General features: G+C 42.8%; 1 protein-coding gene across 8 annotated transcripts in view; it reads right to left on the bottom strand.

The window, feature by feature from the left end:
* Positions 1-970: 970 nt before the first annotated feature.
* Kmt5b (lysine methyltransferase 5B) overlaps positions 971-26,459 on the bottom strand; it is a 50,060-nt gene continuing 24,571 nt past the window's right edge. For 6 of the 8 annotated variants that reach the window (XM_038325866.2, XM_038325876.2, XM_038325893.2 and 3 more), the window contains 8 exons: positions 23,805-23,873; positions 17,258-17,423; positions 16,542-16,651; positions 14,621-14,787; positions 14,359-14,378; positions 14,138-14,274; positions 11,513-11,709; positions 971-5,124 (listed from right to left, as the gene is read on the bottom strand). In XM_038325866.2, the coding sequence (XP_038181794.1) occupies positions 3,647-5,124; positions 11,513-11,709; positions 14,138-14,274; positions 14,359-14,378; positions 14,621-14,787; positions 16,542-16,651; positions 17,258-17,423; positions 23,805-23,873 (2,344 nt within the window). In that variant the 3' untranslated portion in view covers positions 971-3,646. Of the gene's footprint in view, positions 5,125-11,504; positions 11,710-14,137; positions 14,275-14,358; positions 14,424-14,620; positions 14,788-16,541; positions 16,652-17,257; positions 17,424-23,804; positions 23,874-26,459 lie in introns of those variants that run through there. The other 2 variants (XM_038325911.1, XM_038325920.1) reach the window with 2 other exon arrangements.

The following is a 26,459-nucleotide window of genomic DNA, read 5'->3' as shown; positions in this document are numbered from 1 at the left end:
TGGCAGGATCACAGCAGCATCTAATCTGTTCTGTATCAGTGTTTATCCTTATCTTGTATCTAAATAAAATTTTAAGACCCTTTTAACAGATTCTGTGGGTTATTGTAACACATGCCTGTTCAGATCTCAGACTGGGGCTCCTGCCCATGTGGCCCAGCAAAGCACAGCTTCCTTTCAGCAGAGCAGACTGTGTTGGGCCAGCCCCATCTACCATGGCTGTGCCTAAGCAGGAAACGCGAAGATCTGATGACATACACAGAGTAATTCTCATAGTGTGTCAAGTCATCTTGTAACCTGTCCTCGGATTGACTGTTTGGGTTATATATAAGCACAATGATCTTGGAGGGTGAGGATGGCAGAGGTGGGTAGAGGGGGTGGTGGTCATACACCTGACCTTCTGTTGCTCTCCGTTTTGGGATCTATTTCTAACCAACACCCACATGCTCTGGGACACTAGGGAGGTCTTCTCATGCATGCCTAGAGCGCACTTGCCCTCTTGTAGGGACCATAGGCGTCCTGGAGCCTGGCAGTGTCATTGTATCCCAGATTGGCAGTAGGCTGCACACTGGTGACACAGAACTGAGGATTTGCAAGGTTTCTGGGCAACTTGGCGCAAGCTAGCTGGGCGGTGGAACGCTTCCAGTGTCACGCTGAGGGCAAAGCATGTGGGTTTGGGATGCTGAAAGCAGCCTTTCTGTGGGAGGACAGGCTGCCCTCCACTCTGTGAGTCACTGTGCACACATGCCCACCAGAGTTAGTTTAAAAAAAATTTTTTTTTTGAGAGAGTTTCTTTGTGTAACAGTCCTGGCTGTCCTAGAACTCACAGAGATCTGTCTGAGCCTGCCTCCCAAGTTCTGGGATTAAAGGCGTGCTATAATGGCTCTCTTCAACTCACAACTCCTGCTTCCTGTAAGTATCTGGTGGAAGACTCACTTTTCTTCTCAAGATACAGTGAACACTGACGAAATCATTTTAATTTCCGAATTTATTAAAATGATTAACCTCAATACTGCAAGTGCATGTACAAAAGATCTGTAAAAAATGTTTTTAATGAAACGTTAAAGAACTTACCTCAAATGCTGAAAAAGTCCTTTTCATTCTTTCAGTACAAGGAATACATTGTATCTCAAAAGTATTACAACTCAGCAAAACAATTTAAAACAGTAATTTGAAAAATGATTGAAAATTGAATACTTTACATATATTTCTAGGATCATTTCCTAATTCTTACAATTGCCAAAAACGTTACCAATCATTGCATAAGCTCAAGCTGAGAGTTTTATTGAGTGTGACCTCTTCCAGACTGGTCAAGCGTGTGGGTGCTGGCACCCCACAGTGAAGTTCTACAGCAGATAGAGAACAGTCCGAGGCCCCTGCCTTGAGAAACGGAAATAAGGTTCCCTAGAAGGCATCAGCAGCGCTGCTGAATGCTTGTGCATACGACTCCTGAGAGGCAGCAACTCCTCACGATGTCACTGCTCCTAGACCCATGGAAGGTCAGCCTCCAAAGACGAGGCCACAAAACTAAAATAAACATCATAAATAAGTTACTAAAATTAAGCTTAAACATGGAGAAAGTGAGAAATGTGTTATTTTGTTACCTTTTCTATAAGACGGAAATTCCTGAAATGTCTATTGTTGGATTTCAAAGAAATGGGAGGATTTAGTCTCTGAGCCTCTCCAAATAGCCCAGTGAACATTAGGGAATGAGGGTGACCTGCTGCCCCGTGCAGGCTTCTGAGCCCACCTTCAGCTTCCTAGAGGTGGCACGGGGCTCTCACTTACACAGATGGAAGGTGCTCTCGGTGCCTTGAGACAGGAGGTCCTGAGACACAGGGCTGCCCTACTTCATGACTATAGCAAAAGGTTGTGTGTATATGCAGGCATACAGTCTCCCTCCTGCTGCCAAACGGGAGATGCTCGAGGGTCAGACTGCCTGGCAACAAGAACAAGACTGAGAGGACCACAGCAGGGAGTCTCTCATGCACAGAAGCAAAGACATCTGAATCCTAGAAATGCTCACGAATCTCACTACCTGGAACCTACTGGTCACAGTTTTAAGGATTCAAGTGTCCCCAGCTGAACACTAGTAGGTATCACCAGCAACAGGGAGGCACCGAGATGCTCTGTGGGACCTTTCGCTCCCTGCAGGTCCCCTCTGACCTGCTCAACACTGAGTCCGTTAGCTTGTGTCGTTCAGGAACACTGTATATCTAAAAGGACACCTACACATTTCCCAGTAAATAAACAGACCCACTGGTGTCAAACACCTGCTACAAACTGATAGTTTTAAATTCTTTGATTTGCAAAATAATCCAGAGAAACAAATAAGCCTGGTACTGAACATAAAGCAGTAATCAAAAATTGCTCATTAAGTTACTTAAAATTAATTTCTCTTCTCAAAGTGCTTCAAAAACAAATTAAATCTGACTCCTCTTTTTTGTCTGACTGATAATATAATCAAAAAAATCTGATATTTTCATAATTAACATAAGCCAAGAATGTCCACTGATGCAGTGCTTACACTATATATTTATAATTTCCTATTTTATTGGCATGAATATTTCTAAACTTAAAAACCTTCCTGGTAAGTTCTTTTAATTTCTTATGACAAAAATTTCTCACAACACACAAATATTTACAACATAAGCATCATTTTCAGCTCTTTACACTGAACCCCAAAGACAAATGTTTGTATATTACCACAGAACAAAAGCTGTGGCTCATGTTTTTACTCCATCAACTATTATAAGTTAAAGTGAATAGATTTCTTTAATATTCCTTGTAGCATTTTACAAGTGCAACAGAAACTTGAAGACCCAAATTAAGATAGCTGGAGTTCATCAGACAAACGTTGCTTGCTGTTGCCACGCTGTTCACAGCAAAGGTTTGAAAAAATAAGCACCAATCATTCTTGCAAAGAACAATTTTATCTAAAAGGATTGGAAAGTGTTAAATACACGGTCTTTAATTTACATGACAAGCAATAAATAAGCTGCTCTGAAAACTCATCCTGCACACCACCAGCCTCGTACATATAATGTACTGAAAATGAGCTGTCACGCAGAAGACTGCATTTTAATTTAGTTTCTTTTCTTCAAAGAAATCAATCTGACTTCCAGCCAAATGGTCTCTGTGATAACGAAGGCCACGGACAGGACACCTGGGCCGGTAAACAGTGTGAAACCGACACCTCCAAGGAGAAACATCTAGCAAATAAACCAAAAGCCAGAGGTCGTTGCTGGTGAAACGAGCAGATGCTGGAAACCCTTCCCACGAGGCTGCTCTGCTCCGCCCTAACTACAGCTTAGTCATGTATGGAAGAGGGCTGGCACTGCTCTTACAGGTAAGTTACAACATGGTGTAAGCACAGTAGTGTCTGACAGTCCTGTGGAGAGCTGCTGTCAATGCACAGTCTGCTGGAGCCTCTATCTTACAACAGGGCTTTCCCTCTAACTCGGAATTGCACATAAGAAGGCTATTTAAAAAGTACGATACAAATTTGCACAAATCAGACTTAAGAGTTGGGATGCTGTACACTTTCTACAGTATTACGCCTACAGGTGAAAAGACCACAGAAGTGCTGCGCTGAGAAGCTGTGGCTGGGATTACTTTTACTTCCCCAGGACAACTGCAGAGTGAGAGCTCATGCGTTCAGCCTTAGAGACTGATCTTCTCTTCTCCTTGAAGAAATGTCGATATCTATGGAGTCTTTACCTACAATTAGCCTCAGCCGCTTCGCGGGAGGAAGAGGGATGAAGTCATCATCGAAGTCGTCCTCGCAGTCCTCCTCGTCCTCCTCCCCCTCAGAAGATGAAGAGTCATCTGTGCTGTCCTCCTCATACTGACTGTAGTCGTCCACTTCCATCTGGGACTCCAGCAGGGAGAGGGGATCGCTGCAGCACACTCCATTCTCATGAAGCCCCTCTGCATATGGCCCCCTGCTCTCCTCATCCCGCTTGAGCTGGATTTTGAGCTTGGTAGAGCTGCCACCTGGCCCCGAGCTAACCCCATTACTGAGCTTGGCGACATAAAGGTTGCTGTCACTTTCATGGTCTTTACTGAGCTTGATGCTGATTTTTGAGGAGTTCACTCCGTCGCTCTCGTGGTCGTTTGTCTTGCTGCTGCTGTCATGCCGCCTGCGAAGCGTCAGCTTGGGGATCCCAGAGCTGTTCTCCAGTATCAGCTGTGCATCATACCGGGTGACCCGCCGCTTCTTTTTACTTTGTGCAGTTCTGAAGCTGTCTTTTGTTGTGAAGCTGTCAGATGTAACAACAGAACAGCCAACAGGTGAGGGAGCAGAGTCTGTGTAGCTCACAGGCACCCCAGTGGTGCCACTGGGCTCACCCTGGTCAGGATGGGGCCCCGACAAATCTGGCAGCCCATCTTTCCCAGGGAAGCTGGGCTCCAGACTGCAGTCCTCTGCCTTGGCTAAGTGTTTCATGGGTTTCCCTTGTCGAAATTTCTTTCTTGACGGGCATGGGTCACTCTTGGGACACTCCTGGGAAGCTTCCTCCCTGTGTGCAGTCTCAGGAGCCAGTTCTTCCAGCACCTCTGGGGTCACCTGCTGGCCACTGTCTGGGCAAGGTTCCAGAATGCCATTTTTATAGCCATCCAAGGGACTTAGTTCAAGCTTGATGTCAGTGGTCTCCTTCAGACCTGTCCTTGTCCTCAATGAGCGCCGGGTTGTGTAGGTGCAGGGCAAACTGTCGCCCTGCAAGTGAGCACCTCTGCCAGGGTTCTGTCTGTGTTCTCTTGCAGCATGCCTAGTCAAGCACCCACTTCCCACTGCAGCATGCACTGGTCCCTCTGGCTCCTTCTCTTTCTTAATTGGCAAATTCTTATATAGCACAACTTTGGGCTCCTTCAGCACTAAGTTCCCCATCTCAAGCTTCCGTGATGTGCTCTTCTGGTCCAGCCGCTTGCAGTGATTCCTCAGTTTGATCTTGGAAAGTAAAGGCTTTGCCGGCTTTCTCAGTTTCTTTGGTACCCTGGAATTGTTCATGTGCGCTAGCTTAGGTGAGGTAGAGTTGGAAGCAGATGGGACTCTCGGCATGGACTGCCTGGTCAGTGTTCTGCTCTTGCTGCTCTTTTTTACACCAACTGAAGATTTTCGGTTAGAAGCTGTGAAGTTTAGAAGACAAAAATAAAAAAAATTAAAAAAAAAAAAAAAAAACGAAACAAGCTTGGTACTACAACATGACATGGTTAAACAATCCCCAAAGCAATTCATTGGCTACAAACTGCTGACACACAATGCGTGCAAGGCAGCCCTCAGGCAGACTTACTCCCTACAGTGCCTCTGTTATGGTTCAAGGACACCAGGACAACAGGGCCCAGGCTGCTTTTTCCTGGTATCTCTCACATCAGGGCTTACTGCTCCAGACTAGGTAGTTCTCTTGCATAAAAGAAGGTATTGAAAGGAAGGTAAATGAAAACCATGGTTTCTGCCTTCATTTTCTATATGAATGTGTGTATGTGTCTGAGTATATCATCTTGACTTGATAGACCAGGCTGGCCCAACTCTCAGCAATCCTCCTGCCTCTGACTCCGGTGCTAGGGTCACAGGTGTGTGATGCAATATCCAGCTTCTCTCCTGAACTCTTAGTCACCATTTAAATCTACCTACAGTATGTTACTTAGCCAGTATAGCATCAGAGAGATGAGCTCCACTAACCACTGGACTCTAGGAGACACCTCTCCAGCGGTATAAGGTGAACAGATTCTAAGAACCATATGTTGTTTCCTCCAATACTCATACATCAGTAAGGAAGCACAGTATCACACTGCTCCCCTCACCTTTAAGGATAAGAAGCTACAGCAGGTGCCTATTAGCTCAAGAGCTGCAGAGTCCTGACGGCAACAAGCAACTCAGGACAACAGATCTAACTTCTTCCAAAACAGACAGAAAAGCTGTACAACCTTAGGTGACCGCTGAGTGCCTCTTAGGAGGCTGTGGTCCAAGGTCATGCTGCCACAGTGATCTACGTCCTAGGTGATCACAAAATTTTACATTAGTCAGTTGTTTTAATGACTTTTTAGTTCCACAGTTAAAAAGCAAACAAATCCTCCTTTATTAAAACTAGTCAGCAGAGAAGTTGTGGTGACCAAGGGATCAGAACCCTCACAAAAAAACCAGGGTAAAGGCAGAAGCATGGGGTCTATTCAATGACAGTTTGTAGGGACAGACTTCCTTTTCCCCATACAGCAAAGCACGGAGCTAGCAGTACTCTTTACCAACAGAAAGGTACAAGAATGTGTAACAAGCATATAAACCACCAGGAGTAGAAGGCTATCTACTTCAGGGACTGGCTTGCCAGCAGCTACAACATGCCCTACCCAAACCAGCGGAGTCCCCAGTGATGAGAGCTGCTGAGTGGACCAAGCATCCACATATCTGTGTGGGTTGCTGCCAAGGATATGACTTATTTCTAGAGTCATGTGGATTCCACTCAAGGCTAAGTGACTTATAGACCAGGAAGTCCTACAACTGCACACACTTGCATTGCATGCTTTCTTTCATATATAGATGAGTGTGTGTGTGTTAAAAGACGGGATATTTAGGGAATACTTAGCAAATAGATGACTCTGACAAGCCATCTAAACACATTAATGTTCTGGCTGCTTCCAGGCACAAGCCGAGACTGCATCTCTCAAACACGGGTTCTTGCAGGACTATCTATGACCAGGCTTTACAGTCTCTAGCCTTTCATTTTCCCTTCCCATGCCACTGTTGCTCTGAAAATGAAATCAACCCACACAATGACAGGATCCATGACATGCTCTTGTTAGAACCCCTCTATAGCCTGGATTCTGTCCCTCCAGTGGGACAGCCTTTGTGTGGTGGACCACGGCACAAAAACCAGTGTTCACTTTCCAGCCCTCTTTTTCATTTCTATGGACCGGATGATGGTAACCATATGCTAAGAGCATATGCTCCTGGACTTCCTTTGACCCTGGCCACCCAACTGCCATTCTTCAGACACCTGCCAGCTCAAGCCCCTTGACAATATTTTTCCAGGTGACAGGTATCACCTGGTCAGTTACTACCATTTAGATTCTGGCAGTTTCCAAGCTTCTAGTCCCTCTCTTCTGAACTACAGATCCAGAGTGCTAACAACTGACTACAGTTGCTCCAGAGATGACAGGCTTGCACTGTCCCCTAGAGCTGTGGCAGCTTCGCCCCTTGTTGATGCCGACCTTCTGCCCATGACTCAAGCAAGAAGTTGGCCACCCTTGACTCTTCTTGCCAGTCCTGCAGCACCGTCCACCCCTGCAGTGTCACTGGAATCCCATCTACCTCCTGTCTGGACTGTGCATAGCACTTGCCTGTCCCTCATTCCTCCAAGGCCAGAATGATGTGCAGGCTACTATCTCATGTCACTGTGGAACATAACCTTTTCACTACCCAATGCCTTGAGAATAAAACCTGAACTCTTCAGCTAAGTCACATCCTTTATCCTTTCCATCTGCAGAAGCCACGGGCTTTCTGACTAAAGCCCTCAACTTGTGGGCATGTGCATGTGAGTCCCTCTGCTGTGGACATGCTTCACCTGGCCAGCTCATCATTTAGGGAGCATTTTCCGACTGCACTCCTGCCATCCAAAGCGCTCTCTCTCTCTCTCTCTCTCTGAAGTTAGTACTTAATAAATTCAACTTATTAGCTAAATTCTATTTTAAGGTGATTCTGAGTCTGTATTCTCCCAGCCCCTCCTCCTTCCTTAGGGTCCCTGCTGAAAGAGTGGTTCTTGTGTTTGTGACCTGAACCAGCACAAAATGGATTGCACTTAGATGGTACATTATTTTGATAGATTTGCCCTTATGTGTTTGTCATGGTTTGTTTGAAAAGTACCATCTCATCCAAAGCCCAGTGAAAAGGTAAGTTCATAGAGAAAAATGAGCAATGTACCCGAGACTCTCCTAAAGTGCCAGGGGCCAATCACCATGCAGACACTTGTGTGTGTGAGTGGGGGATGGAGATTCAGTGATGGTAAGGCTAGAGGAAGAAGCTGGTAGCCACAATGACAAACTTAGTCAAACACTTCAAAGGGTATTCAGACTCAGGGTCCTTATATTCACAAAGGCAGGCGTGCCCCTGGTGCAGCCACTCTCTTTTGATCAATAAACCCCAAGTGTATATCATGGATGGTAACTTTGGTGGGGTGTACATTCCTCCTGCTACATGCCAGACACTGTGCACAAGTCATATGAAGACCTAAAGGGGCTCTTACCACACCTATGAAGGAACCAAGCTCTCATGGTTTGGTAAGTCCCAAAACTCCATCTGCTGAGAAGTGGGACCAGGGCTTGGTTGTGGCCCCAGACCCTGAGTTCCCGATCACCATTACGTTGCCTATAATATGGCTTCAGTCCAAACTCAGGAGACATTGTATGGCCACTGACTGTGGTGGCTCCAAGGTGTCATTTAAATCATAAGTATGACATTTAGTGTGCACCATGAAGAAACATGACAGAAGAACACCAGTGCTCTCCTGAGCTCTCAAGCTAGGCTGTCAAGGCATGCGAATCAAGTTTTCACAAGGGCCATGTCTAAGTTAGGAAACAGAAAACCCTCAGCAGCACTCTAAAGGCTCCTATTTTCCAAGTCCCTTTGCCTGACGTGAGCGACTGAATGGAAAGGCAGGCCTGGCAGTGGTACATGTCAACTAGAGGCAGCACTGTCACAGACAAGGGGCAGCGCTGCCTTCATGCCACCCGGGTGCTCCTTCAGCCTACACAAACGCACCCTACTGGCCATGTCTGCTGGGCCCTGGGCAGTGACTGTCTACAGCTCTGGGTGCTGCTTGAGTATCTGTGTTTCACACAGCTTATCACTCATTATCAGTCACCAAGGCCTGGAAATCCAGGACCTCCAGAGGGTACTGGAGCTTAGACTGGAAGACTCACTTTGGACATGGGATTTCTTGCTGCCTCCACTCCTGGGTGCTAAAGCAGAAAGTCAAGCTGAAGCTCTTAGGACATCATCTCTCAGCCTTGTATCAAGCAAGAATGTTTTCCTCATGCCTAGGTAGCAATGTTGCCAAATTGTTAGGTGAAGGCAGGGGAAGAGAAGCAGGCAGGGCAAAAGCAGTCCCTGGCTACACACTAGGCATGCCTGAAGGCCTACGAGGAAGTTCTGATGCTCATTACCTGTCTCAGCCTGTTTTTATCTCACTTCCTTTTTTACAGGGTAAAGATGAAGCATAAACACAAATACAGACTTGAAGAAAACATGTAAAAAGGCAAGCGAGGACCAACATCTGTAAATCCTAACACTTAGAGGATGAGGCAGGAGTACTTGAGTGTATGGTTTGGACTATCTAGTAAGACTGTGTCTTTTAAAAAACACGTAATAGGTACATGCACGTGCAGGCAAAGCCTGATGACCTGAGCTCCATTCCTGGGATCAACACAGTAGGACAGTACTGACTTGTTCTCTAACCTCCACACATGTGACATGGGTCATGCCTCCACTCTCCAGGCAAAACAAAGTAAAAAGTAAAAAGAACTACAAAACAGTTAAAATGTATGTAAGAAATAGAGAAGTACTTATGTGAACATGATTTAATGCACAATGGTTGTAGAGGGTGAAGGACACACTATGTGGCTGACCCGTACACTTCTAGATGTCATCAAAATCCTAAGCACTGTGGGACCATCTTTATGGACAGACATGAGAGTGGAAAAAGAATACCCAGGCCTTGTTCCCTCTGACCCCCAGGCCATGCCTCCAGATAACTGACAGCTTTGGCTTACTCTACCACTCATGCTGCAAAAAGGCCTTTTGAATAAATCAAGCACCTAACACAAGCAGCCACTAGCAAGGATGAGCTTTCTATTCTAAGGTGCTGAGACTACAGTTCAAAGGTGCTATGCATTCTTTCTCCCCTTGAGAAAAAGCTGTGTCAAAGTCAGCTCTGCAGTGACTTTGCACTTGTCTTGGAGATGAGGCATAAGCTTTCCAGGAGGGTCCAGAACCACCCACATCTTGGTACTTCTCCAAAACTACTGGTTTGAGTAATAAATATTTCTTATGTCGTAACATATCAGCACACACAACCCCTTCAGAAACTATTTGTACTTAAGTACTTAAAGCTTACGTATTTAAGCTAAGTGGTGTGCTGAGTTTAAAATGTATATTCTAGTGATCAAGTTCATACACAAAAACACAGGAACTCTCTCATTTCATCAGAGCCATTCTCTGAGAGCAGCTTTGTGGCTGTCTGGAAGGCAGCATACACCTCAGTGTTTCCATGTAAGTATTTATGAAATGGGCTTCACAAGCCTCCAGTGTCTTCAAGGAACCAGACTCAAGAAAACAAAGTTCATTACACTGCCTTTATTAATAGAACCAACAGTCAACAGTAAATGAGAGACTAATACCTCCTCTTTGTTCACTTTGGGCTCAGCTAAGAAGTGTGAATTTGAGCTACACTATTGCTTTTATACAAGAGGCTATGCCTGGCTTTGGACTTCAAGTAGCAAGCAGATTCAGATATCCACGCAGTGGCATTTGCCATCATGGAGACACCGTCCCCTTTCTTCAAAATTTTCTGTAAGGGAAGGGAGTACCCGTGTGTGGACTGAAAACATCTGAAGGCATAGAGAAGATCCTGGAACACCCAGTGCCTGAGGGGGCTCCTACGTGCTCAGAGTCACTGGATACTAGAGTCCTGAAATAGGCACTCTGGCAACCAAGGCAAACCTTTCTCACAGACGACTCTGGTTGAGACACATCAGAAGGAGAACCTGCTGTTGTAGTGGCATCTAGAGAACACTAGTGTTACCCAGATGAAGGACAGCAGCCACAGATGTCCCACACTTCAAGCTCCACAATTGCTGTGCTGTCTTTGGTTTATGGAGCGTTTCTTTTCTTTCTTTTCTCTGTTATTCACTACCACCCCAGTTTCTATGAGAAATTCCATTAACATCGTACTGGCAGCTCACAGCTTGCTTCCTTTTCCTTTTCATCTGGCTTGCTACTTCCTCCAGTGGTAATCACACACCCCACAACACAGCCACATCCAAATACTCCTCTGGCATACTTCTGAGCATAGTGAACCAGGCTGATGCACTTCAAAAACTGCTAAGCAAGTAGTAAAAAGATGGAAGCCTTGAAGCATAATGAACTCTGAGTCCACCCTGTTCCTAGACTGGCTAGAGATGGACATAAGCAGCCTGATTAACTAGTCAAGCGCTTGCAGGGCCTAAAACACCATTATACCATCACTGATGACTTGAAAATGTTTTCCTCAAAGATGGTGGTTCTGGAACATATGTTGAATACTTCAACACTCAATTACCAAGTATTCAAAAATACATATAGAGGTTGGCCCTGAATGTGGAGTGGACACAAACTGCTATGGACTCAAAGCATTTCTATTATTTGCAGTGCAGCTGAAGCCTCAAGTCCCAGTTTCTATCAGTATTTAAAGCTTCAAAACTACTGAAGCATGCTTTGTGAGCAATAAAGACTGTAACCAGCACCTTATGGTAAAGCTCCCTTACTTACTTGCATTGTCTTTTTCCTGAGTGGTGTCTGCGTCAGTGTTAGAGCTGACAGACTGACTGTCTGAATTTTTGCTGCTGTCCCCTAACTTTTTAAGCCTATTTAAGCGTTTATCTGTTTCTCTGAGTCCGTATTTGCTATTGATAACAGGAGCAGGCGCAGGCAGTCCTACTCTGGATTTAAAAGCACCAGTTCCCCGTCTGAAAGAGAAAACAGCAAAGGTCAAATAAATGGAACAGACTACTTAAAACAAGCTTGGCTGCTGAGGTTACTTGGCCACATCAGGTCAAGGGCTGAGATGAACTGCTGAGACCTCAACCACAGACAACTACCAGCTCTAGAGTTCTCAGGGAGATCTAGCATGCATCTACCACAAACACTTTTAAAAAATTTTTAAAAATTTTTATTTTATGTGCAGTAGTATTTCATCATGGGTTTCAGGTCCCCTTGAACTGGAGTCACAGACAGCTGTGAGCTGCCATGTGCGTTTCTGGAGAGTTGTCAGTGGTCTTAACTGTTGAACCTTCGCTCCAGCACACCAAAACCACTTTTAAAATTACTTACAATGAATGTCTCAATCATTCATTAGCTGCCTGTGGACCTGTATCCGTAGATATACTATGTGGCCAATTCTTCATTTATATTTATTTTCAAGCAAAACTAAGATACCACACTACCATTTTACCCAGCACTTTAACTTTCTTGTACCATATGTCTCTCTGTAAGCCTGCAATGAACATGTTTTGAAAGCTCAAATTTCCATAGAACATGCATGAGCATTCAATGTTCTGTGGTAACTAATGTGTGTATGCACGTGCAAGTGCTCACGCTCACATATATGCTCACACAGGTGACTAGAGAGGCTAGAAGTGACATCAGATCCTCTGGAGCTGGAGTTACTGAGGGTTGTGCTGCATGACACAGGGGCTGGTACTGGAACTTGGGTCCTTTGGAAAGAATAGTACGCACTGCACTCAGTTGTCAGGTATCTCTTTATTAGCCTTTGACTAGAATCTGGTCATTCAAGCATTTTTTGATTTACTAATGTTAACAAGATCTTCAAAACCCCAAAGTTAGATAGAAACTGTTTTTTTTTTTTTTTTTTTTATCTGTCTATGTAGGCCTGGCTGGACTTTAACTTACATGAGATCTGCCTGCCTTTGCATTCTGGGTATTAGGATTAAAGGTTTGTGTCACCATGCTTAGCTCAGATAATTTTTTGGTAAAGATTTATTTTCTTTTTAATTATGTGCATGCATATGAATGCACACACCCTCGGAGGACAAAGGAGGAGCAGTTCCCCTGGAGTAGCAGGAACAGCCCTACATGGGTGTTAGGAACTAAACTTAGGTCCTCTGAAGAGCAGAACATGCTCTTGAATTTTGAGCCGTCTCTCAAGCTCCTAGGCAGATATTTTCCTAATCATTTTATATTGTTTTTAAACTTTAATTTGGAGTCTAACTTATTTTCTCCAGGAGGACAAGCAGTGCTCACTTCCCATGTGCACTAAGATGCCATACATACTTGCTTGTTTTAGAACTCTGTTGGCTATTGTCTATTCCTAAGTAATACATCGTTTGATCACTCGCTTTATAAATAATAATCTTTACTATCTGCCTAGTTTTTTTTTAAAATAGGGTCTCATATGCTCTGTGAACCAAGAATGACCAGAAATTATGATCTTCCTGCCTCACCTTCTGAGTGCTGGGATTACAGGCATGTGCCACCACAGACCAGCCTCTAATACAACTCTGGAGTCTTTCCAGTGTTTCCTGTGCTCTACACAGCCCTGTATCAACTGGACTATATCCCCAACGCTCCCCTAACCTTTTTTGACTGTTGTTTGGTGCTGGGGACTAGGTTTCTTTCATGTTTGTTTTTGAAAGAGAGCTTGCTATGTAGCCTAGGCTTACCTTGAATTTTTTTTTAATGCATCTGCCTCAGTCTTCCAAGTACTGAGATTATAGGCATAAGCTACTATGCCTGGCTTCCCCTAAGGTTCTTTAGATTTTTTTTTGATTTGGTTGTTATTATATATACTATTTTATAACCTTTAAAATAGTTTTGGTCAATTCCAAATATAATGCCTCAAACAAGATTTTATCATGAAAAGAATGGTATCTATACCTTAACAGCTAACATCACAATTCTTTTTACTCAGATTTTTGTTTTTGGAAACGGTTCCATTGTGTAGCCTTGGCTGTCCTGAACTCACTCTGTAGACCAGGCTGCCCTCAAACTCACAGAGATCCACCTGCCTCTGCCTCCTGAGTGCTAGGACTAAGTGTATGTACCACCATTGCCTGACTTACTCAGATCTTATTTTGAGGGTCTATCATCAGATTTTATCTTCCAAAATTTCTCTAGTGATGTACGTACAACTTATGTAGAAACTTAACTATACTCACCACTGTCTTTTTCCACACTTACTGTTCTCCTGAGCACTTCTGCATGGTGACTCACTAGTAACAGCTGCATCACATATGCTTCTGCTTCTCACACTGCAGGGTGCTGTGCTACAGAGCACATGTGCTAGCTCTACGCTCACATGATGTGGATGGTCGGGCAGGGTCAGCACCATAACATCATGACAGTCATGAAGTTGAAGTGGGGAATCTGATCCTTTACCTTTCACAAGTGTAACATTCGCAGAACTCATTATTTTCTCCAAAAAACCCATCTCCATAGTAACAAGAAATTTCTTCTCCAGGTTCAATATCTCTCAGAGCCTTCACACATGCTGTATCTCGGCCAGTTGACACAAACTGAAATAGAAGTAACTTGTTAAGAGTCTCACACCCAAGGCAGACATAGAATCTCTGAGGTATTTGGTTTTCTTTTATGCTTACCTTACAGTTAGGTCTGCAATCTGAAAAATGTCCAAAAGAGAAAGTCAATTAACTGCTGATAAGATCTGAAACACGAAGTTACAGAATCTGAAAAGGCTTTCCAGACAACTTCACAATTTCCATCAGTTTAGGTCTCAAGTTACACTGGGCATATTTAATAAATCTGAAGACAATGGCCATTCCAAACTCCCGAGTATGGCCAGGCCACGCTAGCCGTGGGCAGCCAGCCCACACAGCGTAGACGCCTCAAAAGGCAGCTTACCATGATTTATAAATGCAGCAGGACCGAGCCAGAGTTGAGCACAGTTTTTCCTTGTGGAATACATGACACTGAAGTCGTTTTCTCCATGTCTAAGTAGCATGTTCTCCTCAATTTCTGAAAGTTCGGCAATACAACCCACCAGTAATTCTATTTTGTCATTTCGTTTCCTATTTAAAATATGTGATAAAAATTACTAGTAATTATAATAAGGCTTCTTTTAATAAATTAAGCCTTCCCACTAAATAGCAGAAACTGATCAGCCCTGGCTCCACACACTCTGCTGACGGACACGGAGTGTACCTGAGAACCCTCTCTTCCTCTCTGGAGCCCCATGGCCTGATATTTCTTATCCTATCCCCATGAGAGAATGGAAATTCCTCCAGGCCAGGTATTGTGCCACTTGTGACTCTCAACACCCTGCAGTGCCTGGATCAGCATCTCACGGGAGGCAAAGCCCAACTACTCGCTGTACAGTATTACATATTTGCAAATGGGTCCCATGGTGGTGGGATATGAGGGGCCCAGAACTTTGTTTTCATCTAGTAGTGTTTTCTGCAAGCACAAATTACAAGCTTAAGTTTCCTAGTGGCCACGTCAAGGATGAGGAGGTGAAATTCCTCTCAACATATTTTAAGTCCACATATCCAAGAGTATAATATATACTACTTTAGCAGGCAGTCACTATGGGAACTATGAATGAAAAAGAAAACACAATGTGAGCTCTGGAGACAGACTACATTTCCAGGACTCTAGGAGGCCAGTGGCTACTTTATTGCAAAATGAGATCTCAAGCCTGCCATCTGCAACACAGGAGCCACCAGAGCTAGTCAGCACCTCAATCACAATCTATACCTTCAAATACACCCCAGGGGCTTATTTGGGAATAATGCTCTTTTGTACGTTCTATTTATGGTTACCTGACCTCTCAAATTTTTGCTACTGAAATTCTATAGAACTATCAGAGCTAGATGGTGGTTGTGCACGCCTGTAATTCTAGCACTTGGGAGGCAGAGGTAGGTGAATGAATGTCTGTGAGTTCAAGGTCAGCCTGGTCTACAGAACGAGTTCCAGGACAGCCAGGACTACACAGAGAAAACAATCCTGTCTTGAAAAACCATTTAAAAAACAAAAACAAAACAAGGCCACTCACCCCCCCCCCTCAAAAAACTCGCCAAGACCTTTCAGAGGGACTGCCTATTTCTCCTAGGATATATGGTAAGGGTCAGAGAGACTGCCTGTTTCTCCCGGGACATAAAGTAAGGGTCACAGAGACTGCCTTCTTTTCCTGGAACATACTACCATAGGAAGGGAACAGGCATTATTAATAGGAAAGAAAGCTACACCTTCTCTCTCCTCTTTCTTTCTCCTCTATGGCTTGTAAGCCTCTTACTGAGGTTTGACTTTATTTTGAGGTAGAGTCTCATTGTATATCTTGGCTGGCTGGGAACTCGTTATGCATACCAAACTGGCCTTGAACTCACAAGATATGCTTGTTTCTGTCTCCTGAGTGCTGGGATTAAAAATGGTCTTTACTATTTCTATTTAATCTGGTATGCATGCATGTTTTTAAGCAGGTTAACGTTTTCAAGTGTCTTTGCCTGTAAAGTGACCTCAGGTTGCTAAGACTTCATCCCCAACCTTTCAGCCTAACCCTGGAAGCCAGGTAATACCCTGTATCCTCCACCTTTCAGCAGTCCAATATGGAGTAGTCATTTAGACTCAACACACTGTGGCCTAGAGATGCGACCAGGTCACCCAGAGTTCTGAATTTACTACCCCCTAAATCAACAGGTCAGAGTACTGCACTGTCCCTCAAGGAAAGCACTGGCTCTGGCTGACCATGACTTCTTACATACTTGAAGGACAATGTCAGAAATCTTTAAACAGAAGTACACTGAGTTTTGACTAGTTTAATAATTACCACTCTTTTGTTGCAACTATCTTGGCTCCATTTTGTTCTGAAGAGTATCTATTACAAGGCAATATTTCAAATCCACTGTCAGTCGCAAACATCCGCAAGTAAATAAAGACCTAAAGCAGGGGGAAAATGTGATAACAATTATCTATTATGCTAGACTCTCTCAAAATTATAAAAGCATACCACTGGCAACAACGTAAACTATTGGGTAATAAAGAAAAAATTAGTTTCAGTCTCAACATTCACTCCTGCGAGCACCTAATGGCTTGGTTCTGCTCTCTAGAAGCTCATAATAGACTGCACTCCTAAATGAAGACTTTTTTCTTGGATTATCAGCCACGTCACCATCCGCACTACAGTTCCTTACATCCAGTGCTTTGATGAAAACTAACTCAAGGAGCTGGGACTAGTCCAGTGGCAGAGCACTTGTCCAGCATGTGCAGGGCCCTGGGCTCAACCTGAGGCTCTGTAAACCACCACCATCACTACTAGACTTAAGTCTCAGTGCTCATGAATAGTCAGGCTTCAGTTTACGTGTAAGCCTATGGGTTTTGTTTTGTTTGATTTGTTTTGAGATAGAGCCTCAACATTGTAGTCTAACTGATCCAAATTCACTATGTAGTCCAGGATGGCCTCAAATTTGTGACAACCTTCCTGCCTCAACTACTAGTTTCTACTCATCTGGACATAGGTTAGCAGCATTAATACACTTAACTTACATGTTCCTTGAATAATTTCTCCTGCATTTTGTTTTTGTTGAGAAAATAATGCCGTGCCCATTCACCTGAAGTCAAACATTTGAAGGCTTTCTCTAAGTGTTCATCTTTCTTAAAGCGTTCAATTACTTCCTTTAGCTCTTCTTGCCTTCCCTTAATAGGCCGAAATCTGAAAGAAATCAAAACAGCAAGTTTAATTATCTATCACAATTCTTTTTAAAAAATTTTAAAATTATGTGTATTATGTGTTTGGCCTGCATGTACATATGCGTACCACATGTGTATCCACAAGAGAAGTCCGATCCCTTAGAATGAAGGTACAGACAGTTATAAGTGCTAGGAACTGAACCTGGGTCCTCTGCAAGAGTAACCAGTGCTTTTAACCATTGAGCCATCCCCTCCAGCTCTCCATCACAATTCTTCCAACTGAAGAGATCTCAAGGAACTAGTATTCTATAGTCAGCATGGTGATTACATCAAAGATTTAAAGAAAAAAAACAATAATCTCAATGGTTAAATCATCAATTACTACAAAAATCACCTAAGAGCTTCCTTTTTTCTTTTCCTCTGTATGCATGTAGTACACATGCATGTTTGCATGTGTAGATGCATATATATGTGCAAGCGAATACCAAAGGTTGATATTGGGTACCTTCCTCCATCACTCTCCATTTTATGTATTCAAATAGGGTGTTTGGCTGAACTTAGAGATTGCTAATTCAGCTAGTGAAGCTAGCCACTTGTCCCAGGTAATGCCCTGACTCCACCTCTTGAGTATTAGGATTAGAGGCAAACTGCCACATCTACGTGGCTTTTTATGAAGGTTCTGGGAATCAGAACACCAGTCCTCAACTCATATGCCATATGTTTTATTCAATGAGCCATCTCTCCAAGGCCTAATTTCCTTTTCAAACAATATTTTGATATTTTTGTTTAGCTGCTAATTAACTGTGAAACGAGACAACTCAAAAGCTGCGAGTCTCCTACTTCCACTAGTCACTTACTTTGGACAGCACAAAATCAAAGACAATAGAACAATTCCAGTGGAGGTCGGAGGGCAGGAGTTTCAGGTGGACTCACATAGAAGAGTGGAAGGCAATGAGTGCAGAGTGCAATGACATAACAAAATGGCTGTGTGCACAGCAGAAAACCCTAACATGGTCCAAATAGTAAATATACCCTGATGTCCCAATCACTCCTACTGGCTTAGGACTTCATCCAGAGAACAGGGAAGTTCCAAAAGCATAATTTGGGGATGAAACTGTTAATGGCAGAATTTTTTTCGTTTCCTCCAAATTTATTTTATAATTGGTGGATATAAATTAATAAACAGAAATTAAGCAAGACATATGTTACAATTTAACAGAACCTGATAATCTAATTTCAGTATTAGATTTCCATGTTCATTTTTAAGTCTTTCCATAATGGGGTTTGTCGGGAAATTAAGCAACATATGAATGCTTCAGCTGGATGTCAATTAACTACTTATGACATAATTTCTTCTATAATGCAATTATGAAGAACCTTCAAGAAACTTTTCAATGTAAAAAAGTGTTAGTCAAATACTCAACACAATATAAAAGAATCACTTCTGATTTGTTTGGTTGAGAGCATTGTTGCTCATCATTTTTAGCTACGATATCACTGAGTCGAAGGAACAAATCACCTTGAGAACAGAAGGAGAAATAAACACATGCTAAATAGATAAACATTACATCTTTACTAAACCATCTCTACCGCTAACATTTTTCAGAAGTTTAGAGACGTAGAATATTCTTACATTAATTGCAAGAAAAAGGAAAGAAGTTCCTTTGAGATAACAACTATGAAGTCATATGGTTATACAAACCCTGCTGCATTGGTGTGTGAAACATGAAACACATTTACTTTTTTTTTATTTTAAGAGTATTTATTTATTTATTTATTTATTTATTTATTATGCATGCAATATTCTGTCTGTGTGTACGCCTGCAGGCCAGAAGAGGGCACCAGACCTCATTACAGATGGTTGTGAGCCACCATGTGGTTGTTGGGAATTGAACTCAGGACCTTTGGAAGAACAGGCAAATGCTCTTAACCTCTGAGCCAATTCTCCAGCCCCAACACATTTACTTTTCTTGTCAGTCACCTAGCAAGACTTAACAGACACCTTTCTAAGAAACAGACTGGATGTGTTTCTGTAACTTCAATAACCTCGGCACTACAGTAACGAGTTGCAGTATCCTTTTGCTATGGTTCCAGACAGCCCGGAAAGAGGTCACAGGAAAGAGAATCAAAACTGATAAGAGCTGAAAAACTACGTCTTGTTAAGTTTCACCATGGCGCCACTTTTTTTTTAACATAAGCATTGTGGCATAGTTCAAAGCTCAATAAATCAGAAATATTAATATTTAAATTTCAACTTGAATTTCAATTATTACCATATTAACAACCAAAACAATAAGGTAAGACACACAAGGAAGGGGATATGAAATCCACTTTGCTTGCGTTGGTTTCCTGACACATCAGCTCATTTTTAATAGAAAAGGGATAGTGCATCTCAGTTTGCTTACAAGCTAGGAGATCACTTTGAATTCTGCATTTCCTAACTGCAAACAGAACACTTATAATGGCAGAATTTTAAAGAGTTTGCTGGTAAAATCAGCTGTAATGACTGGAATATGAGCACGTGGCACAGTCAGGTTCCACGTAGGCTCTGTAAGTTCTTTCCTTTGGAACCACACTCAGCAAAGACTGAACTTCTAGTAGAGTTTCTTCTTGACAGGCAGTGGTGGCACACACCTTTAATCCCAGCACTCACGAGGCAGAGGCAGGCAGATCTCTGTGAGTTCGAGGCCAGCCTGATCTACAGTAACAGTTCCTAGACAGCCTACATAGAAAAACCTTATCTCAAAATACAAAAAAGGCAACAAAACAAAAATAAAAGAGCAAACAATTTCTTTGCAAGTCAGTTTCATCTGATTACTTTTCTCAAATAGAGTTTTATGTTAAAAAAAAAAAATAAATAAACAAAGCTCCCAATAGAATTAGAGATTGCTGTTCAAATAAAGCCTATGGAAAAAAATATCAGTGGCTTAAGCGAAAAAGTATTTGAACTACACACTTATCAATCTTCAAGTGCTGACCTTAAGAGTCTGAAAACAATGAGATTAAGATCTAGCACAGACTCCATCCAAGTTCAGCACACATCATCACATTCTTCAAAATAAGCTACCACAAAGCATTAACTGTTTCTTGAGACAGGATCTCATATAACCCTGGCTGACTGCTCTTGATCTCCCACTGGAGAGCAGGATGGCTTTGAATGCTAAATTTTCTTGCCTCTACCTCCCAAGTGCTGGGATTATAGGTGTGCACTACCACAGATAGCGTCCATTAACAAGATTTCATTAAGGCTTATTTGCTTTTCTTTCTTTGTTTTTTCTGAGACAGAGCTTGTCTGTATAGCCCAGGCTATTCTAGAACTTACATTACAGACCAGGCTGACTCAAACTCAGCGATCCGCCTGCCTCTACCTCCTGAGTGCTGGGATTAAAGGCGTGCGCCACCACTGAGCAGCTTATATACTTCAGTTTTAATAATTCTGGAGCTATCTGAGAATTCAAACTCACATGCACCCGAGATACGAGAGGAAATGTTTTACTGCTATTTGGGCAGTATATGTATTCTCATAGACTAATGAATTTGGGTCTTCTAAAGAATTCAGAACAACTTTCAGTTCTGAGTTGAGGTGGATTTCCTAACTGCAAACAGAACATAACACTTATAATGGCAGAATTTTAAAGAGTCTGCTGGTGAAATCAGCCGTAGTGACTGGAATGCACATCTAAAGATGTGCAGGGTTGGGGAAGCACCAAATCATTTCAGACTACTCATCTGTAGCCACCACAATGGATTAAAATCAGATTTAAGCCATTCTTGCTGCAACCCTACATTACAAGGTAATAAGTGTATGAACAACAGTTAAACAGGGAACTATAGGTCAGTGGTAGATCTCCCATTTAAATGCACAAAGCCCAGTTCAATTTAGTACAGTCTAAAAAATCATCCAACATCAGCACAACAGCACAGATATGCCAAACAGAAATGTTGGTCACGGCCTCATATTTCCAACAGTACAAATGATGAAATGTGGAAAACAGATACACTGTGTTCAGTGATCAGAAAAGCAACATTCCGCACTGAATAACTCCAATAAGCCATCCATGATGTGAAGTGGCAAAACTTCCGACAACAGGGAGATGGTTGTCCTCCTGTGTCTAATGTAGAAGTGACCAATGGTGACTCTGTTTAGATTAATGATATGATGTAGCATGGGGATGTGGGCCAGAGTAGAACATATGCCTAACATGTAAGGTCAGCTCCATCCTGGGCATCACAGAAAAGGCTAAACTCATCCAAAAATACAGAAAAATATGCTACAGACCTGAAATGGAGACAGGTGCATGCATGCATGCACACACTTAAGAGAGTGAATGAGTTTGTGTATGTATGTGCTCATGTGTGTGTTCATATGTATAATGAGGTCAGAGGATGACTTTGTCTTCCAAGCACCCTAGTTTTCATGGTTCACAATGTCAAACTACCTAGGAGCTAAAATCAACACAAAATAACCCTGTTTGTAATATTCTTACTGGGGTCTGCCTCTCCTGAGATGACCTCTGTTTCTCATTTTCTGATTTGTATTGCCTCAAACAAAATCACAAAATTATCCCTTGCTACCCACTAAACAAGAATCTTTGTATCAGTCAGACATGGTGGTGCACACCTTTAATCCCAGCACTCTGGAGGCAGAGGAGGCAAATACCTGTGAGTTCCAGGAAGACCAGGGCTACACAGAGAATCCCTGTCTGGAAAAGGAAAAAAATGAATGATGGCGAGGAAAGGGAGGTGGTGGTAGATAGTATTTCAGTGGCCCTGCAGATACATACTAACATCACCTGACCAAACAGCTTAAGTCAAATCCTGCTATAGCAATACTGTGAGAGATAAAAATTATTCAATCACACAAAACTGTTAACAATTATTAAAAACCAGAGCAAAAGTCACTGAGGATCTTAGAAGCAAGAGAATTCTTGTTATAAGTTGGGGTTTTTTTTTGTTGTTATAAAGTTTTTTCTTTCTTTTTTTAAAATTTATTAATGTATACAATATTCTGTCTGTGTGTATGCCTGCAGGCCAGAAGAGGGCACCAGACCCCATTACAGATGGTTGTGAGCCACCATGTGGTTGCTGGGAATTGAACTCAGGACCTGTGGAAGAGTAGGCAATGCTCTTAACCTCTGAGCCATCTCTCCAGCCCATAAGGTTTTTTCTTCATTATGTAGATTACTGTGTAGACGAGGCTGGCCTCAAACTCAGAGATGTCCCTGCCTCTGCCAATCAAGTGCTTCTCTAACTTTCCTAGAAGATACAATCTCACGGCAGACTTTCTGATCTGGCTCTTACAGTCTTCCTGCCCCTCTTTCACAGTGACCCTTGAACCTCAGGTGCAGGAGCTGTGTTTTAGATGCATTAATCTACATTTTGATTGGTTGTGGTTTTCTGTAATGGACGCTGTCTGTTTCAAAGACAGGGACTACCCTTATCTGTGGCGTAAGGACACGTATTTAGAATGTAGTTAGGGACTGTGCTGCTTTAGTAAAGTGGCAGTGGTGGGCTCTCCACTAGGATCCATGACTTCACTAACCCTGGCCAGCTGGCTAGGTTCAGTCTGTCTACATAGTAAGTTCCAGATCAGCCAGGGGCTGCACAGTGAGACCCGTGTCTCAACACATTCATAATTATAATAATTTGCATTGCTAAAAAGCGCTCCCTAATGGGATTGGAGATGGACCATTACTTCAGACCCTTTCTTGTTCTTCCTGGAGTCGGAGTCTTTTCGTTTTTGTGATTTTCTGAGACAGGGTTTCTCTGTGTAGCCCTGGCTGATCTGACTTTGTAGACCAGGCTGGCCTTGAACTCAGAGATCTGCCTGCCTCTGCCTCTTCAGTGATGGGATTAAAGGTGCCCACCAATGTTTTTAATTTGTTTAAATTACTAATTGCTAAGACTAGATTTTCTTCCCCCTTCTATTCTATTCTCTCTCTCTCTTTTTTAAGGAAGGCAGGGTGTTACCATGTAACCCTGACTAGCATGGAACTTGCTATGTAGACCAGGCTGGCCTCAAACTCACAGAGATCTGCCTGGCTCTGCCTCCAAGCAAAATTATACTATTTAGAAGGTTTACTAAATGTTATAAAAGTCCTATTTTATAGGGGACTGGTGAGACAGCTCAGTGTTAAGAGCATTGGCTGTTCTTCCAGAGGACCAGGGTTCAATTCCCAGCACCTACATGGCAGCCTTTAACTGTCTGTAACTTCAGTTCCAGGGGATCCGAAACCCTCAGGCAGACATACATACAGGTAAAACACCAATGCACATAAAACAAAAATAAATCATTAAAAAGACGTTCTAGTTCAATGACAGGGCCAATGGCTTAGCATTAACGCACATTACTAAGGACAGAACCATGGGCTGGTGCCTCGCGTCTGAAACATGAGCTACCTACCTTGCAGGGTTGCTGTGAGAAAAACCGTCAGCTTTTGAAATATGTCTTGAGCTCCTTGAAGGAAAAGCGCTATACAAATGCAAAACAAACAACAGTAAAGACCATTTGTACAATCTGTATTCATTGTCTCTAAACACTCACAGTAGCACAAATCTTTAAAACACCAATATTTACAATTTTATGAATCCACAAGGATATTCTGCACATAGCAATGCCAGGTTGTTAAAATCTTTTCTCCACTTTACTACTGATTCACAAAAAAAATTTATATATATTCTAAGCATCAAATTCTAAATACATATAATTTATAAATGAACATCCAGGAGAGGATATGCATAAGGAAACACATGGCAGGATAATTATTACACAGCTATAGTGATGGAAAGCTAAGACTTTAGGCAACTTTAGCTTGAAAAAAAAATCAGGAAAAGTTTCAAAGTAAAAATTCCAGACAATAATTCTTGCTTCATAAACATCAATTCTTTTACCTATACCTGCCCTTAACCACCTGCCCCTTCCCAAGACAGGGTTTCTCTGTGTAGTCCCAGCTGTCCAGGAACTCTGTAGACCAGGCTGGCCTTGAACTCAGATTGCCTGGCTCTGCTGGGATTAAAGGCGTGTGCCACCACTGTCTAACCCCAACTCCCTTTTAATTTATGTGCATTGGTGTTTTGCTATGGATGTCAGGTACCATGGAACTGGAATTGCAGACAGTTGTGAGCTGCCATTTGGGTGTTGGGAATTGAGCCTGGGTTCTCTGGAAGGGCAGCCAGTGCTCTTAACCACTAACCCATCTCTCTTGCCCTTGTCTATTGCTACAAAGAAAATATGTTTCATAGTTGACAAGAAGCAACTCAAAAAATCTCAGCAAATGGAAATTTGTATTTTATGTTTACTATGCTCTCATGCTATAGCTCTGCTGGGACACTCAGATTGAAACATCAGCACTTGAGCCAAGCATGGGACCGCACGCCTTTAACACAGCACTCAGGAGGCCAAGGCAGAAGAACTGTAAATGTGAAGGCCAATCTTGGCTACACAGCAAGACCCTGCCTCAAAACCAAAAATCAATAAATGAAAAGTCAGAGCGTAAGCATTCAAAACAGAGCTGGCTTCGTAAATTCTCAAATCATAAAACTACTATTTCTTTAAAACACATTCCTGAAAGCACACTGAAAGATGAAGAGAGGAGGTAAATGGTAGATGAGAATAGAGCTGAGATTATAGGCCAGTGGTAGTCTTGCTTAGAAGGTGTGAGGCCATCCCCAGAACCAGAAGCAAGCAGAGGAAGAGAGACAAAGAGAGAAGAAACTGCATTCCTCAACAGAGCTTAGAAGGAGCTGCTGAAACTCCTGTGTGAGGAAGCTGTCAACTGTACCAGGACCCTGAAGAGCCTGGGGCCATGCTGTTGGGGGCAGAGCAGCCCTGTCCATTCCCCCACATTGGTTCAGCTGAGTGGACTTAAATGCTGCAGTGAGAAACACTGACTTTAGGTGCTCTAGCTTCTACGGGAACAGAACACAGCTAACTCAGGAGTCCTCTCATACAAAAAGTCCAGAGTATTAATAAATGTGACAATTCTGAGATTCTTTTCTTCTCTCCTCTCTCTACTTTTCTCATGACAGGTAAGTGCTCCTGTGAGTCTCACCCTTAGCCCTCTGGACTCTATTCACTTTGTGACCACACGGTTTTAAGTGAGTCTCAGGAAACCTGAGTTAAGACTAAAATACTCTAAATACAGATCAAAAGCTTGTTAGAAATACAGAATCCCAGTTTCCATCTATGGGCTGAGAAACACCCATAGTGGCTCAGAAAGAAATCACAACACTTCCTAGTGGGCAGCCAATGGCAGGTATACCCCTTCATCCTCTGGAACAGAGCCAGGGGTTCAGAATAGACATTCTTCCATAAGCCACTAAAACTTTTGTTGTGCTTTTAATGGAATAACTTTCTAAAATGTTTCATATGCCTCTGCATCTCAACATACAAGAAGTTACCAACATAAGACAACTTAATCTACTTATTTTAAAAAACACAAGAGAGCCAGGGATACAACTAGAGGGTGAGTGAAATCCTATCAGGATCATTTTCCAGGATAATGAGACAATCTCACTGAGTAGAAGAGGACCTGGACTCAAAGCAGTGTAAGGTCGTAGGTTGGCACAAGGGTGCAGTTTTGCATGTTTCATTTCTGTTCAGTGAATGACTTCATGTGGCAGGAATCATGGAATTCCAAAGACACCTTTGTGCTGTCATTCTTTCTAGGCACACAACAGAGCAGTGAGAAAAAAACTATGTCCCGTTCTTACTTCTAGAAAGGGACAAATCTCAAAGGGGGAAGGGTATGCAAGGCTTCCTTCTCGTTCCTATCTCCCCTGACAATTAGAGCTCACTGACCTGGTTTTCCAATTTTTCATGGACATTAGGCTACAAGAAACCTCTGTGTGTGATGGAGATGAGAAGAAAAAGGCCCAGTCTGTGACTTATCTCTAAATCCCCAGTGGCACCAATTCCACTGGATCCAAAACCCTTTGCCACAGAAGCAGAAAGAGAAAAAACTTATAAACTGATCAAACTAGAGTTAAGAGTCAGAGACCTCAGATGTCACAGAACCACAGCTGGGCATGGTGGTGCATGCCTAGCACCACTCAGAAA

The sequence above is a fragment of the Arvicola amphibius genome, chromosome 1, assembly GCF_903992535.2.
Source record: "Arvicola amphibius chromosome 1, mArvAmp1.2, whole genome shotgun sequence".
NCBI lineage: Eukaryota > Metazoa > Chordata > Mammalia > Rodentia > Cricetidae > Arvicola > Arvicola amphibius.
The sequence above is the reverse complement of the archived record's forward strand: the minus strand, read 5'-3'. Positions and strand labels throughout refer to the sequence as shown.